This window comes from Crocuta crocuta, unplaced genomic scaffold, assembly GCF_008692635.1.
Source record: "Crocuta crocuta isolate KB4526 unplaced genomic scaffold, BGI_CrCroc_1.0 scaffold430, whole genome shotgun sequence".
In the NCBI taxonomy this organism is placed as follows: Eukaryota; Metazoa; Chordata; class Mammalia; order Carnivora; family Hyaenidae; genus Crocuta; species Crocuta crocuta.
The window spans coordinates 3,267,587-3,280,194 of NW_027527934.1; the positions used below are offsets into that span (position 1 = coordinate 3,267,587).

At 54.9% G+C, this 12,608-nt stretch overlaps 2 protein-coding genes across 4 annotated transcripts; both read left to right on the plus strand.

Annotated features, from left to right (window-relative positions):
* Window positions 1–290: 290 nt before the first annotated feature.
* Window positions 291–3,561, plus strand: VAMP8 (vesicle associated membrane protein 8). The gene is made up of 3 exons (XM_077751933.1): window positions 291–405; window positions 1,736–1,894; window positions 3,124–3,561. The coding sequence occupies exons 1-3, from the start codon at window positions 403–405 to the stop codon at window positions 3,265–3,267; spliced, it is 306 nt and encodes a 101-aa protein (XP_077608059.1). The 5' UTR covers window positions 291–402; the 3' UTR covers window positions 3,268–3,561.
* A 2-nt stretch (window positions 3,562–3,563) lies between these two features.
* On the plus strand, window positions 3,564–12,608 carry VAMP5 (vesicle associated membrane protein 5). Of its 3 annotated transcripts, XM_077751931.1 has the most exons (4): window positions 3,564–3,571; window positions 3,739–3,802; window positions 11,591–11,728; window positions 12,164–12,608. In XM_077751931.1, the coding sequence occupies exons 3-4, from the start codon at window positions 11,645–11,647 to the stop codon at window positions 12,371–12,373; spliced, it is 294 nt and encodes a 97-aa protein (XP_077608057.1). In that variant the 5' UTR covers window positions 3,564–3,571; window positions 3,739–3,802; window positions 11,591–11,644; the 3' UTR covers window positions 12,374–12,608. The 3 variants fall into 3 exon arrangements, with proteins under 3 accessions (XP_077608057.1, XP_077608056.1, XP_077608058.1); XM_077751930.1 differs by lacking the exons at window positions 3,564–3,571; window positions 3,739–3,802 and adding an exon at window positions 5,644–5,715; XM_077751932.1 differs by lacking the exons at window positions 3,564–3,571; window positions 3,739–3,802 and adding an exon at window positions 11,267–11,415.

The following is a 12,608-nucleotide window of genomic DNA, read 5'->3' on the forward strand; positions in this document are numbered from 1 at the left end:
TTAAAAAAAAAAAAAAGAAAGAAAGAAAGGAAGGAAGGAAGAAAGAAAGGAAGAAAGAAAAAGGAGACAGCTTCCCTTTCTAAATCTGGAGGCCCAGCCTCAGGAAACCTAGGAGGGCTGCTTGATCTTTCTCTTCTTGTTCCTGATGAGTTAGAAGACCTTTGGTGCCCGGGAGCCCTGTTGCTTTAAGTCTAAGCCCTGGTTTGGGAGGAGACTGGGAGGGCAAAGGAGGCTGCCCGCCTACCTGGGGGAACCTGCCGGAGGTGAGGCTGGAGCCGCCTGGGATGCGGGGTGGGCGGGGGCAGGCTGAAAGTTGGAGCAAGCAGGAAGTGAACCGAGGGCCGCCCGGGAGGAAACAGACTAGGCGAGTTTGCCGCTGACAGGCCTGAGCCGCTTGGAGACATGGTGAGCGAGCTGGGAACTAGGAAGGGGCCGATTCAGAGAAGGGCCGGAGTGGGCTGGGGGCTGGGGATCGGGAGAGCTCGGCGGCGGAGTCGGAGGGCTGGGCCAGGGCTGACCGTGGCCTCTCTCCTTTGACAACTTGGCTGCAAAAAGTTCGGAGCCGCCTGGGCGGGTGTTCCTGCACCTTCTCTACTCCCTCCCTTGACCTCTGTGCTGGCCTGGAGCAGGGTTTCGGTGGGGGTGGGGGGTCCGAATTCCATGCGGGGAGTTGCTGAGAGGCCTTTCATCTCCTGCTCCAGCCCTCCCGCCGCCGGGTGTTGTGACACCCCTGGGCAGCACCTCTGAAGTTCTCTGGGCGGATTCCAGCCCCGCGGCAAAATCCCCCCCCACCCCCTGCCTTTCACTTTATCCCTACACCGAAACCCCAGGAATCTGTCTTCTCCACCGAGTCTGAGGAATCAGGCTCCTCTCCATAAATGTGAGGAAGGAAACTAAGGGTTTGTGAAAGACTCAAACGTTGGGTTTCTGTGATAATCCATCTAGTTTGGACCCCAGCTCCTGGCCTGTTTCAAAAGGCCTAGGGTCAGGGAGGGAGGAGCTTCATAATAGTTTTCTCTCCCTGTTCAAAAACCTTATCTTCACCCAGGGCAGAAGGGCCCTCCGTTTCCCCCAACACCCAGGCTGCTGTTTTTGTTGAATATCTGCTTAAGCAGGCAGTCGTGGCCTGGTGGCTGCGTGTGGTGCTGTGTGGTGGGAAAAGCAGAAGTTCGTGGCGCAATGACTCTCCCTCCTGGGGCCTGCTGAGGGACCTGGAGCCTGAGTGCTGTGGCTCTGGGTCACAGCACTTAGGCTGGAGGCCTGGGCCCCCGGCTTCTGCCCGGCCGCTGCCTTGCAGGGAAGCGGGGTTGTGCTGGCTGAGGGCCTTCTGCTGGCCAGCACGTGTATTTGTCAGGAGGACCCTTTGGTTAGTAGTGGTGGGTTTCTACTTTGTGAGATGCCAGCCCAGCAGTTCCTTCTGACCCCATCAGGGGAGCAGGGAAACAGTGGAGAGGGATTTAGTGCTGGGTTTCTTTTCCTCATCAGGGGCCCTGAGAACCTGAAAAGAAATTTGATCTAGTCTGTCTAGCATCAGCACTCACCTTCTGAGACTTAATAACACATTTATTTTTGATTACATGAGTAATACGTGAAAACATTCTCTTTGTAAACAGTTCAAGCATTAAAAAAAAGCTAAAGTCCATCTGAGGCCTTCTCCTCCTCTGGCCTCTGAGGCTGAGTCTCGGTTCCTCCACCTCCACCGCTTGACCGAATTAACCCCTGTGTTGCTGCCCAGGACGAGGCCAGTGGGGGTGGAGGAAATGACCGCGTGCGGAACCTGCAGAGTGAGGTGGAAGGAGTCAAGAATATCATGACCCAGAATGTGGAGCGGATCCTGGCCCGAGGGGAAAACCTGGACCATCTCCGCAACAAGACAGAGGATCTGGAAGCCACAGTGAGATGGGGAGCCCACTGCGGGTAGAGGAAGAGAGAGGGGGGAGGACTGTTGACGTTTGAGGGGTTGGTGGTGTTGGGGGCACAATGAATAGGAGAGAAGTCTGCCTTTTCACGTGGTTTGGGAATTGATGAGCAAGTCCCCAGTCCTGATTCTGCTCTATTCCACTGACTGTGACTGGGATCCGGGGAAGGGGTCCAATGACTGGGGAGGTTGATTCTTGGAGGCATTTTATGAGAGAGACAGATGGCCCTGTCAGCCCTTCCATTCTTTGGCTTCTCTCCCGTGAAACTGATTTTTCTCTTTGAAGGCTCTCCTTGACAATCCTTTGGACCTGACCTCCCCAGGGCAAAAAATATTGGCTCTGGAAACTCCTCCTAGGGCCTTTGGCCTTCTCTGGGGGTTATTAGGCAGGGGGCGGAAAACTGCTGGAGTTTTGCTGAGTCTGCTTTAAAAAGATGCTGGGAAGAGCAGTGAAATTCTTTGATCAAAGGGTCCTCTGCTAACTGAAGGCTAGAATAATATCTCCCACACATCTTGCTAGACCTCATTCCTCTCTCTCTTTAGTCAGCTGCTCACGGAGGGAGTAACTCTAACAAAGTAACTCCAGTAAAGGCTGGAGCCTAAGGCTTTAGGTCCTTGGGGAGAGAGAATGGCCGTGGCTTTCTGAGTCCTGTGCATAATCCCTGGGAAAGGGTTGTTTGTCTCCCCGGAACTTGGTGTTCCTCTCGGTAGCCTAATCTGGGGAGCATGGCTCAGGGAAACTTAATATCTGCAACCTGAGTTGAGGAGAAAGAGCAGTTTCTCTCACCTCTAGCCTCCTCCATACTGCTCTGGCCCACCTTCTGGCTTCAGCTGTCCCCATGGGGCAAGGGGTCATGGATGCAGGGAGATGGGACCATCTGGAGCTTGCACCCCTTGGCTCCAGCGTGTGCCCTCCCAAGGTGGGTTGTGCAGACAGGGTCGCACCCCCAACTGTGAGCAGAGTCCCCTCCACGTGCGTGATGGTGCAGGGTAGGAAGAGAAGGGGGAAAGCAGGGGCCCAAAGGGAGCCCAGGAACTCTAGATTTGAAGCTGGCCCGCCCGATTGTCATGAAGGTGGGAGGCAGAACATTTATTGCTAACAGTCCGTTACCTCAACTGATCACTTAAGTATTTAGATGTAAGGGAGGGGCGCCTCTGTTCCAGTGCGCGGGTGCACTGGTTCACTCTGCCTTATCCCCCAACAGTCGGAGCACTTCAAGACCACGTCACAGAAGGTGGCTCGGAAGTTCTGGTGGAAGAACGTGAAGATGATCGTCCTCATCTGTGTGGTTGTTTTTATCATCATCCTCCTCATCGTGCTCTTTGCCACCCATGCCATCCCAACTTAGGGAGCCCCACCCCAGCCTCCTCTTCAGGGCAGCCCTCCAGAGTGGGTGCCAAGAAGGGCCCTGTCTCCCATCCTCCGCAGGGAATGCTGCTCTGCCCTCCCGCCCCTCACTCTGAGGCCCCGCTGCCATACTGTCTGCCCCAGGAAGCACCTCGGGCCCCCGGAAGGAGAGAGCCGAACTGTGGCTGCGTTTCCTGGGCCCTCAGAGTTGGTTGGAGAGACACCCAGAAGGCCCAGCAAGTGGCTGGGAAACTGATGGTGGCCGGTGGGCAATAAAGACCTTTCAGTATCCCTACACATGTGAGGTAATTTCTCCCTTTCCATTTTGCCTTTGGCCCTTCTATTTCTTTTCCCCCTGGGGTCCCCTTCTGGCTGCGATCCTATTTGAGTTCCAAGTGGTTGGAGGGGTAGAGAGCGTATGTTTGGAGAAGAAAGACGGAGCCTCCTCATTCTTCTCTATTCATTGTCACAGGTCTCAAGAACCAGAATTTCCTGAGGGTCTCGGCAAATGGAAAATTCAAAATCATTTTAGGGTGGTATGCAGGATTCCTAAGTGTCCATCTTGGGTCTTGCCATGTCCCTTTATTACTTTTCTGCTGGAAGTGTTAGCCTAGGCAGCCCGAGGGCCTCCTGCCTCACCCGTCACTGTCATCTCTCTTCTGTGGTCCTGTTGCAGTCTAGAGTGTGGGGTTGGAGGAACTGGGCTGCTCTTCCTTCTCTTTGGTTCTTCAAAATTCTTTCTTTCTTTTTTTTTTTTAATGTTTTATTTATTTCTATTAGAGAGAGAGAGAGAGACAGTGTGAGCAGGGGAGGGTCAGAGAGAGAGGGAGTCACAGATTGAAACAGGCTCCAGGCTCTGAGCTGCAGTCAGCACAGAGCCCAACGCGGGGCTCGAACCCACAAACTGCGAGATCATGACCTAAGCGAAAGTCGGACGCTTAACCGACTAAGCCACCCAGGCGCCCCTCTTTCTTTTTTTTAAAAGTAATCTCTACAAGTCAACATGGAGCTTGTCCTCACGACCCCGAGATCAAGAGTCACATGTTCTTCCGACTGAGCCAGCTGGGTGCCCCTGGTTCTACAAAGTTCTATTTGTCTTTTGTCTGCCCCTGCCCTTTTGGGACTTAGGAGGGCCTCTGGGTCTCAGCTGAGGGGGCAAACATCTCTTCCCATGTCTCGTGGTTGGGCCCAGTCAGTGTCACAGGACAGGGCATATGGCCCTCCTTCCCCTCCATGTACAATGGAGCTCTTTGTCCCTCCTCCCCAACCAGGTTCCACCTCATTGTCACTCTTTCCTCTGTCTTGGTTTGGGGAAAGAGTTCTTGTCATCTCTGTCCCCATTTCTCCCCTGGGCTTTCCAATATTAAAAAAAAAAAAGACAACCTGTTTTGGGGAGGGAGTGTAGAAGGAACAGGGTTAGGAGACAGGATTTGGAACTCCTACTGGCAAGTCCTGGAATCCTACTCTGAAAGGGGGGGGGGGGCTAGAAAAGCCCTCAGGGCAGTCTTGGTCCTCCTAGGTCCTCCTAGGTCAGGCTACAGCCATCCTCTCTCCTCAGGCCACTCCTGGATTCACGGTCCGCAGAACTGGGGTGAAACCTCTTCCCTGGGACCCAGATTGCCCAGGGTGGGGATGAGGGCTGTGCTCACAGGGGCTCAACCCTAGGAGGGAAACGTTCAAACTCCTTCCTCAATAGTGGCCACAGCTGAGGTGCTGGGGGTGGCGGGGGTGGGGTGGAGAACAGGTGGCTGTGACTTGCTTGCAGCAGCGAGGGGAGAGGCTGGGAATGGGTAGAGTCAGCTCAGGAAGGCTCTGGAAGGGTAGCCTTGCCCATCTTCCGATTGAGGAGCAGGGTCATGAGGGCAGGGCTGCAGCTGCCCTTGTGGTGAAGAGGGAAATACAGAAGAGCCTGAACTAGCACTTTTTTCATGGGGGCCTGTTTTCTTTTAAGCGAGGCGGCGGTCACACAACATACGTCGTATCCGTGTACATACACTTGTATCATGCAGCGGTGCTGTTTTAAAATAGTTCAGCGGCAGGTGATGCATTCACAATGTTGAATGTGAATAAACTTTCTTTCCCTTCACAACTTTCTGGGGGAGTCGGCGTGGAATGCATTCCCCGAGGAGGTGGCCGAGACCCCGCCTGGCTGGCGCTTTGCGTCGTCTCTAACGCAGGGGCACCGGGACGGTTGCTTGTTGCGTGCGATGCCTCGGCTCCAGAGTCCACTTCGCTGGGCCCCCGACGTGGGGTGGGGGAGGGGCGGGGTGCAGGGTGCAGAGCGAGCCCTGGGCTGTTCAGACGTAAGCGCCCGGTTCCGGGGGCCTGGGAGCCAGGCGAGGCTGGGCCGGTCGCCGGCAGCTTTCGCTTNGGTGTGTGGCACCGCGGCCGCTCGGCGACAGAGGAGCGAGCCGGAGCCGGCCCGGCGGCGGCGGCGGCGGCAGCTATGGTGAGGGCCCGGCGGGGCAGAGCCGGACCGGTGCGGGGCAGAGGGCGACGTGTGGGTGGGAGACCGGAGTCTGAAGTCCGAGGTGGGAGGTGACCTCCGGGATCCGCGCCGGTCCCCTCCGGGGAGGTGGCCACCGCCAGGAGCAGGATGGGGGCCAGAGCCTCCACTGGGGCGCACAGGCTGGGGAGGGAAAGTTTGGCCGCCTTCGCGCGGTGAGCGCGACTCGGGCTTCCCCCTTCTCTGAGCCAAGTGGTTAGGGAGTCAAGACTCCAGGCTGAGATCCTGGTGGTGGCCGCTTATGGGCTCTGAGCCCGGGCAAGTCACTTAACCTTCCTGAGCCTCCTTTTCCGCATCTGTGAAGTGGGGTCAGCAGTACCTGCGTGGCCGGTGACTCACCTCCTGGTGAGGTTAAGGGAGATTCAAGGGCAGAGCCCTGCCTGGCGCTCAGAACCTTCTCCTGAGAAGTGGTAGGTAATGTGACGACCTCTTCAGCCTTTCCTGGAGCTGTGAGGAGCCAAGTGTGGCCTGGGAGTTGGAAACCTGAGCAGATGGACTGGCAGAGGCTCTGCTAGCCCCATGGCAGGGTGTTGGAGGGCACGCTCCTTCCCCTGGGGAAAGATCAAGGGAGATGTTTACCATGAAAGTTCCACTGAAGTTATCGGAGTGTGGCACAGGCCTGACTCCTAACCTCTGCCTAGGGACACATTCTGGAGGTGAGTCATCCCCCACTCCTGCTGCAGACTCTGGCCTGTGTCCCCACTTGCCATCTCCGAGGCAAAGGTGTCAGGAACAGGTGGTGCCGGCCGCTTCGCCTGTCCCCTGGACTCTTGGGAAGATGGGCTGGGCAGGAAGCAGGCTTGGTGCTTTAAGATTCTGCGCTGGAGAAGCTGGCAGAGGGGTGACGCGTGTGGCCTGGCTGGGGGTCGTGATGCCTGGATGGCCTCCTCTCTAGGGAACTGGAGGCAGGAAGAGGAAGCGGGGCAGGAAGGTTGCACTGAGCTCTAAGGTCACGCCAGGAAACTGAGGGAGGCTCTGAGAATGGGACAGAGCTCAGAGCCCACTTCCTAGCGTGCAGGCCAAGGGATCAGGCAGGGCTAGGGGTGGGCTTCCAGTTGGCCTTTAGCACGTGGGGAGAAGAGGAAACTCCTGAAATGAAGGCTCAGGCCAGGATAACTTCCTGGGGGGTACTGGAAAACTCTGGCCCCCTCACAGGCTCATCTGAGGCAAGTGGATCAGAGCCCGGGGAAGGTCTGCGGACCTAGCCCCGTCCCTCTGTTTCTTTCGGTCTTACCCCTTTCTCTGCCCCCAGCGCTTTCCCTTCCTTCTTCCCACTCCCTTCCCTCCTTGGTCTTTCTTCCTTGTCCTCTCCTCTGATTCATTCAATCAACAAGTATTTCTTGGGCATTTCTTCTGTGCCAGACATGTGGCAGGTATAGGTGACAGAGCGGGACCAAAGAGTGATGGGAAAGATGACAGCTGAGTGGGTAAGAGCGTGAATTCATTCATCTTGTAGATGGTCATCTCGTATGCACCGTCCGATGAATGTGGGTTTTGAACCACGGCTTCCCTCATGTGCACACAAGTTGAGCTGGTGGCATCAGAAGGTCTGTGGAGTCTTTACCCAGCCCGCTAACGTATTTGACCTCCCTTTACCTGCGTTCAGTTTAGCACAGTAGTTAAGAACATGATTCTTGGAGTTTATACTGGTTCAACTCCCAGATCATCTGCTTACTGGCTCTGTGAGCTTGGACAGATGATTTCACCCCTCTTAGCCTCAGTTTCTTATAAAACTGGGATAACAGCCTGCCTTCAGTGAGGTGTTGTGAGGATTAAATAAGATAAGGAGTACAAGCAGCAGGCAGCACGGTGTTTAGCTCGGAGTATGTGTCCATTGAATTGTGGCTTTTATTACCATCAAGATGTACGGCCTTCTCAACAGCCGGCAGTGACTGATGGGAATAAACTCTACACAGGTTATCAAAGGGCCCCGTAAAGTTCTGTATTAAGGTTAGAGGCGGACACACAGGTTTGCAGTAAGGAAGAACTTGCTTGGCTGTGTATTTTGTAAAAGTATCTAAGAGGTTTTATTTTATTTTTTTAATATTTTAATTTATTCCTAGGAGAGAGAGAGACAGCGTGAGCAGGGGAGGGTCAGAGAGAGAGGGAGATACAGACTCTGAAATAGGCTCTGAAAAACACCCCTCTAAGAGGTTTTAATGATCACACTTTTTGTGTAGTTCTTGAGATCTGACTGCTAAGACAAAAAAAAAATCAGCAAGGGAAGATTGGGCTCCATTAATAATAATAGCTATTATTTATTGAGCATTTAGTATGTGTCAGGTGTTGTGATAAGCACTTCGTTGGTAACATGTCACCTGCCTTAGCTAACATTATGGTAGATATTATTCTCGTCACCACTTTGAGGATGAGGCAGTGGAAGGTCAGAAAGGTCAGGTAAAGGGGCGCCTGGGTGGCTTAGTTGGTTAAGCGTCCGACTTTCACTTAGGTCATGATCTCGCGGTTCGTGGGTTCGAGCCCCGCGTCGGGCTCTGTGCTGACTGCCAGCTCAGAGCCTGGAGCCTGTTTCAGTCTGTGACTCCCTCTCTCTCTGACCCTCCCCTGCTCACGCTGTCTCTCTCTCTCTCTCTCTCCTAGAAATAAATAAAACATTAAAAAAAATTAAAAAAAAAAAAAGGTCAGGTAAAGGGTGAGTGGCAGAGGGAAGATGTGCAGGAACCCTGGCCTGCAATGTTGAGTCTCGGCTCTTAATTCTGAGCTCAGGTGAGTGCTGACCTAGGTGGGAGGTGATATGCCCTTTTGCTGCCTCAATCCTCTAACTAGGACAATGGTGGCAACTAGAATAGGGGTTCTNCAGGTGCCCCTAGAATCGGGGTTCTTTGGCACTAGACAAGAGAGAAGGGAGTTAGGACAGGGAGGTTTGGGAGAGCTTTGTTTTTAGAGGCACCAAGGTTATTTGGCTTGGAGAAACCAGAGATACTTGAGGGCTGAAGGCAGGCTATTCTGTACAGAGGGCTAACTGTCTGTCAGGAACATTTCCTGTGTAACTGCCACCCTCTGTCTGCCAACCATGCTGATGCTCGCCCTCCACTGCACAGCCTCAGCCCTGCACACCCCCAAACAGGGCTGGCAAGTGCCCCTCTCACCCATCCTTCCTTTCCATGCTCTCTGCTCCCCACTATCTGCAACCCCTCACACCCTTGCTGGTGGCATTTGTCCACCCCTTCTGGCTGTTCTCTCTGCCTGGAGTTTTCTCACTGCCGTCTTCCACCAGCAGAGAAATTATTCTGAAGCCCCTCTCCGGCATCCCCCATCCCCCCGGCTCAGAAGGGTCGCGTTCTGGATCTCCTTCCAAGCGACTGTCCCCTTCTTGACTTTTACTCTCTGTGTTCTCTGGCCCCACCCTGCCCCCTCTGCCTGGTGTGTCTTTGCCTGAATGCCCCAGCCGCACCCCATCCTGCAAGGGCTTATCCACCTCGTCCATCCCAGTTCACAGGAATCCACTCTCTGAGGGAGGCTCCAACCCTGGGTATGCGTATCTCACAGCACAGCCCTTCACTCTTCTCTACGTCATATATGTCTCTTTCCCTCGGTCTATAGTAAGCTTCTTAAGAACGGGCACAGTTCATTCAGAAATTTTTTCCCACACGTCCGCTGTGTGCCAGGCACTATATTGAGGTCACAGTGGCAGGCGTAGCATGGCCCCGCCCTCTGGTCCCTTACCTCCTTCCACATTCGGTGATTATTTCTCATTGTGCCAGCAGGGGCCTATGCATAGTGTCCTTTTCCAGCTAGTTGAGGGAGGGCCCAGGACGGCCAGGGGCTTGAGCCTGGGGCCACTTTGTTCCCTGGAGTGAATGTGTTCTTTTAGGCCTGGTCCCACCTTGGCTCCAGACAGTGGCTTTGCAGTGGGGGGAAGGAGGCTGCAGCAGGAAGCACAGCCAACTCTCTTGGGGAATGTGACCCAACGTCACCCCATGTTGGAGAACACGAGAATAATAGCTGTAGTTTTCAGAGTAGAAAAGCAGTAATATTCAGCATCCCACCAACCTCTAGCAGTGATTGTCATTTCGGGTCTCTGTCCCTTCTCAAGTTTTTGCCTTGGACTGTTATGAATGTGGCGATGCCCTGGGTCGTGTGCATGTGAACCGTGAGCTCGCTGACTAACAAGGTAGCAATAAGAGTGGTGGCGATGGGTGACAGGAAAAGTTAGTGATGGGGGCAACTTCCTTCTCTGTGTGTTAGTGCTCTTTGTTCCCCAGTTAGTGTTCCCCCAGCCTGTGAGTGCACCCCTCTGTCATAGTTTGCCTGCCCCCTCTCCAAGCAGGTTGCTTTTCTAAGCTCATGGGTAAATATTGACCTACTTGGGTTTCAGATGCCTGCCCCATGAAACTCTTGCTGGGCTAGATAAACACGCTGGGAAAACATCTCTTGAGAATAAGAGCTGTTCTTGGATAGGCTATAACGTGATGGCCTGCTCAATGAGCCCTTGCAATGGTCAGCACTGTGCTGGGCTGCCCCCCACCCCACCCCGGCCACCAGGATGGGGGGCAGACAAAGGTAGCTCCTCCCTCTGGGGCCTGTGGTCCAGCTGGGCAGATAGGACTCATATACTGGGAATGCTTGGAGGTTGTGTGCAAGACAGCTGCAAGGATCCCGAATGCATTTCTTGCCTGAGTAGGAGTGGCCCTCTGTGACCACCAGATCCCTCCCCTTTCTCTGGTTTTAAGTGGAATTTAGTCAAGTGCCAAAATGTCTGCAGCAGACAATGGGCAATATGGTCTGGCAGGAAAGGGAGCTTGGCCAGTGCTGTGTGGGGAGGAGATGAGAACAGGGATGGGCTGTGGGGGAATTAGGCTGTGGGAAGGGAGTTGCTGTGGTTTGTTAATCTGCTGGTATGCATCTCCCTGACATGTCCCTGGACCTGCTCCTGGACTTCCAGTTTTTCCTGGGGCCTCCTGCCCTGGATCTCACTCGGTTGTGTGTGTCCAAAGCCCAGTCCCTTTCTTGCTTGTGATGCACGCTCTCTTCCTCTCTCCTGTTCTCAGACCACCCCCCCACCCCTCCCTGCTTGAACCCTGCACCGGTCTTCCTCTGAAATCAGCTGGGTTCTTCTGTCTGGTGTGGTTGCTGCCCAAGCTGAGAAGTCTAAGAGTTGGTCTTGTCTCTGTGAGCTAGACCCTAGTGAAGACAGTGGGTAGCTGGACAGCTGAGGCCAGCAGCCAGGGAGGCTGAGGTTCCCAGGCAGACAGGGAATCAATTTTGGTGACTGATATGGGAGCAGGGTCATGCCAGGAGGCCGAACTGGCCTGACTGGTCAGAGGGAGGTTTGATCTCCCAGTTTGTTTCTCTGTGTGTGTCTGTCGGCTTAGGCGGAAGCTATCATGTGTGGTGGTCCAGGGTGACCTTTCTAGCTGGGGAGGGGTGGGTCTCCTCCCTGTCTGGTTTGTAGCCATGTAGCTTGGTGCCGTCTTCTCTGGTGCTTCCCTGGGCCAGTGGGAAGCCACAGGGCAGGTACACATTGGGTAAGGCCATCCTAGAGCAAGTGAGCAAAGTATCTGCTTTGTGGGAGGGTGAGACCCTGGGAGGTTTCCATCCTGAAGCATCTGAGAGGATGCTGAAAGCCAAGGCTGACCTGGGATCTGCCTTGATTGGCGAGGAGAGGAACCTGTGAGATCAGAGGCAAGCCACACACACACTCCTTCACTCTGTACATATCATACCCTTGCATGTAAGATACTGTTTCCTGTATCCATACATCACCTCCCACCCCACACACACTGGGGGCAAGGAGGCTGCTAGGTCTCAGGCCCAGGTGGGGGCCTCCTTCAGTTCTGACCTTGGGCTTGGCGCCCAGGCAGGGAAGGAGTTGGAACGGTGCCAGCAGCAGGCGGATGAGGTGACGGAAATCATGCTCAACAACTTCGACAAGGTCCTGGAGCGCGATGGGAAACTGGCGGAGCTGGAGCAGCGTTCTGACCAACTCCTGGACATGGTGTGAGGCCTGGGGAAGCAGGGATGGGGGAGGGTGAGGCCAGGAGGGGTCCTCAGAGAGAGAGAGAGTTCGCAGGCTGTGCTCAGGGTCTCCTTGGTGGGGTCTGAGGCTTGCCTGAAGGCAGGTGTGGGGCCCGTGGGTTTGCTGAGCCACCCTTAGCCTAGATATGCTCCAGGTAAGCCTCGTGAAGAAGTCCTGGGTTTGAAGCTGTGCAGCTCTGTAAAGGTTGAGGGCTGGTATTGTTAACTGGAGTGTCTGAGACCAGGAGTCAGGCTGGGAGGGTTCCAGGGCAGGCTATGTGGAGAAGGGAAGCAGACAGGCTGGAAAGATGCAGACGGAGACTAGGCCCTTCTGGGGAGGTGGGGTTGGGAGACCCTGGCCCTGGATCTCTAGAGGAACCACTAACTCCCATCCTGTGTCTGGGAATGTCCACAGAGCTCAGCCTTCAGCAAGACGACCAAGACCCTGGCCCAGAAGAAGCGCTGGGAGAACGTCCGTTGCCGGATTTTCTTGGGGCTGGTGGTGGGCGGCAGCCTGCTCATCATCCTGATTGTGCTGCTGGCCATCTTTCTCCCACAGAGCAGCAAGGGCAGCAGTGCCTCTCAGACCCAGGACGCAGTGGCTGCCTCGGGGCCCAGGGACTGACCCAGCTGGGCCTGGAGGAGGGCCGAGTGGCCACACTGGCTGGTTCTGGTCTCCAGAGAACCCTGGTGTTTGCTCCCATCTGAGCTGCCCAACCGAGTGCTGAAGAGCAGTCCTGACATGTGCACCTTTGCATCTCCTATCACGCCACAGACTGGTCCTTGAGGGCAGCCTCCTGCCCCGGCCGTGCCAGGCCAGCCCCACCTGGAGCTCAGTAAAAGCTGCTGTTTGGTTAAAA